The sequence below is a fragment of the Rhododendron vialii genome, chromosome 1a (assembly GCF_030253575.1).
Source record: "Rhododendron vialii isolate Sample 1 chromosome 1a, ASM3025357v1".
Taxonomy (NCBI): domain Eukaryota; kingdom Viridiplantae; phylum Streptophyta; class Magnoliopsida; order Ericales; family Ericaceae; genus Rhododendron; species Rhododendron vialii.
In genome coordinates this window covers 39,785,863-39,789,401 of record NC_080557.1, presented here as the reverse complement: position 1 = coordinate 39,789,401, position 3,539 = coordinate 39,785,863, and the positions used below count along the sequence as shown (strand labels likewise).

At 40.8% G+C, this 3,539-nt stretch overlaps 1 protein-coding gene across 1 annotated transcript; it reads left to right on the top strand.

The window, feature by feature from the left end:
• The first annotated feature begins 312 nt into the window (after positions 1–312).
• Positions 313–1,307, top strand: LOC131335432 (zinc finger protein ZAT5-like). Its single transcript, XM_058370769.1, has one exon. It carries the CDS (start codon positions 403–405, stop codon positions 1,180–1,182), a length of 780 nt encoding a protein of 259 aa, XP_058226752.1. The 5' UTR covers positions 313–402; the 3' UTR covers positions 1,183–1,307.
• Positions 1,308–3,539: the final 2,232 nt, after the last annotated feature.

The following is a 3,539-nucleotide window of genomic DNA, read 5'->3' as shown; positions in this document are numbered from 1 at the left end:
CCCGAAAATCATTTACGTGTTTTCATGACACTAGTCATAAGAGATAAGTAGAATTCGCACACCATATATACCTAGTTCATTTTCTTTTGAACGAACCCATTTATTAATATTGCCACGTACAATTTTTGGAGAACACAAAAGTCATGTGCACGCAATTTAGTCTCTATTAATAGGGGGCCTCTAAATAAGTTTTTCCTCTATTATAAACCAATTCTTGTTTTCACATTGGAAATCCAAGGAAGAATGGCTTGTTTCTAACTCCACACACTGGTTATAATATACCATTCACTATATATAGCACCCCCACTCTCCATCCCCTCCTCCTGCCAATTCCCTTTCTCACTCCACAACCATCTCTCTCTCTCTCTCTCTCTCTCTCTCTCTCTCTCTTTCTCTCTCTCTATGGAACTCCTGCAAGAAGAATTCACAGGCTCTAACGACCACTCTCCCCTCATAAAACGCAAACGTGCCAAGCGGAAAACGCCTCTTTCTCCTCCCACGACGGTGACATCTAGCTCATCCACCGGCAGCGCCCACGGCGAAACTTGTCTCCCGATTCCCTCCCCAACTTCTTCGGGAAACAATTCAGCTACCAAAGAGGAAGACGAAGACATGGCCAACTGCCTAATCCTCCTGGCTCAAGGCGGCCAAAAATCCGACTCGTCCCTCTACGATTGCAAAACATGTAACCGGACCTTCCCTTCCTTCCAAGCCCTCGGCGGCCACCGAGCCAGCCACAAGAAGCCCAAATCAGATATTGAAGAAGAAGAAGAAGAAGAAACAAAAGTACCCAAAACCAACAAGACGATTACCAGCCCTCCTTTTCCGTTCCATTCGGAAACTAAAAAAGCAGCACCTACTGATCATAACAAGTCGTCGACTAGCAAGGCACATGGGTGTTCGATTTGCGGGGTGGTGTTTTCGTCGGGCCAGGCTCTGGGCGGCCACATGAGGCGGCACAGGGCGCCGCCTCCCGCGACGCCTCGAGTTTCCACGAGCGACAAGGTGAATTCCACCGCGGAGTCGCGTGAAGCGGATGACCAGCCGCCGAGGAAATTTACGTCGACTCTAGATCTGGATCTCAATTTACCGGCTCCCTTTGAGGATGATTTCGAGTTTGTAGCTAGTAAAAGACGTTTTGTATTAGTATCTGGTCCGGCGCTGGTGGATTGCTATTATTAGGAGAGAAAAAAAAAAAAGGGTTAATTAAGACTAGATTAATCGTAGAACGGGAATTAGTATGTTGCCGGCCGGATTTGTCAATCAAATATTGTTTATATTTATCAAATTCTTTTATTGCTTTTTTTCTTTATCTATCTCTGTGAATTCTTTGACTCTTTTTTTTTTTTTTTTTGTGTTGGCATGGTTGTGTATAGAGTGTTTTTTTTAATTTCTTCTTCTTCTTTTTCTTGATGAACATCTGTTTGTTGAAGTTGAATTCTTGAGTGAGAGTTAAAGTGGTTAGCGTTTTAAGGGTTGCCTTTCGTTCACGAAAAGAAAAGTGACTGCTGGAGCTAGCAATCTTTACGTTTTTGTTTTCTGATGACAAGTGATTTTCACATGAGCAATGCTACGTATACTCCTACCGATCATTCCTCTCTTACATATGTGTCGGCTCCACTTGTTTAATTGTGAGATGAGTCTCACACTCACACATATGTGAGAGAGGAAATGTCGGTAGGAGATTGTTTTCACACTCTACTTGTGTAAAAATATTTTTATATTTTTATGTTTAGTACGCAAAAGAATAAAAACAATTCGTGTGTATATATTGTGGAAAAGCCTAAAGTGCATGTACCAAAGGAGTTACAAGAATTGATTAATGTGTACTCTGTGGAGTACCAAAGGAGTAACAGAGGAGTAACAAGGGTCGCGATGTGGATGAAGGCAAAATTCGATATCAAAGTGTACTCTGTGAAGGATTTTAAGGTGTTTTTAGATGGTATTCGGAAAGTAACATTGTAACATAATCCGTAGGGGTGTCTTTCAACCTTTTGTTGGAAGATTTGTTTTGTTTTTCTTATGGTTGTGCTGGTTGTCTTTGGCTCCTTGAGCAAAGATATTTCGTCCTCGATGTACCCCTTCGAGATATATAAAATCGTTCGTTTGCCGAGAAAAAAAAAAGAATTGATTAATGAAGGCAAATTTGGAATTTTATCAAGAAAGAATAGTGCATTTTTTAGATGAAAATAGTAATGTTTAAAAGCTATTTTCTCACTTTCCTAAAAGGAATATCGTTTTAGATCTTTCAGAGTGGGAGAGCGATGTGTAAGTGTGTAACACATGTGAGAGAGAGAGAGAGAGAGAGAGAGAGAGAGAGAGATTGCATGGCACGTATAATGGTTTTGGCAGCGCCAGCAGCACCACAAGTAAAAGTCGTGGATTAGGTTCCTCTTGTTTTTCGATTATACAATAAGAAGCTTAAAAAACAAAACTCTCTCTCCCGAATTTTGGATTGGTAGTGTGCGCAGCAACGTGCTGTGCTTTTTTGAGCTGTCGGATCGTGCATCTGACAATTCGGATCTCATCTCGACAATGAACGACTCTCGATCGTTGGTTGCTGAAATGAGATCCGAGCAATCGAATGCACAATCCGATAGTTCAGAGAAGCGTAACACAGTGCTGCGCACAGTACTGCGCACACCACTGCACACCACCGCACACCACCATCTCCATATGCTCTCTCTATATGGTCTGTTCCATTAAATGACAAAAGTAAATGGATAGGAAGCTGATGAGTTGGTTATGCCTTTCCCATGTGTATCTATATCTACCTACCTGTATTTGCCTTTCTGTTTAATTCTTCACTTGGAAACTACTAAATTTCCCAATGTCAATATATTAGTGGTTCAACTCACTCACTCACTTGTACCTCTCACCCTCCCATTACACCTAACCATTCACTTGAGTCATCCCTCAGTACCTATCAAGGGTTTTTCATTATTTCCTTTTATAACTCAGTATTCAGCCCGAGTCGACCAATCGTACTGTTTACTAGGACCGGCCCATTTAAGTCAGGATAAAATCTCATTCGAACTACTTGCCCGATAATGGAATTGATAGCATTGGAGTGACAGTGGAATCACAAACAAATACATACTTCTCTTGCACCAAAAAACAAAAATAAAAAAAATCCTGAGCTCTCAGCTGGTTGCCAGAGTGATTGTGTCAACCTCTGGAGTCTGGAATCTTTTCTTCTCTACTATTATTTCTCAACGGAAGAAGAATTCTTCTTTGGTTAACTAATTAACCCTAAACCATTGGAAAATACGTGATACCTACCTGTCGATATCAATTCGATATTTATTTTACAAATGATAAAATTGTCGCAATTTTTTAGCGGAGTTCCATTCTATCTGAAAATTATGGTTACATCGTTGATAGTGTGTGTTGCACATGTTGAGTCCATCCTCATCCATATATATATCTCCCCGTTTGATATTTTTACTTCTTTAGGTTTGATGCATATCCATTGTCCAATGATGTGTCAACAAAGATAGTTAAGCTCATCTTCTTTTTTGGTAACACGAGTGTACCGG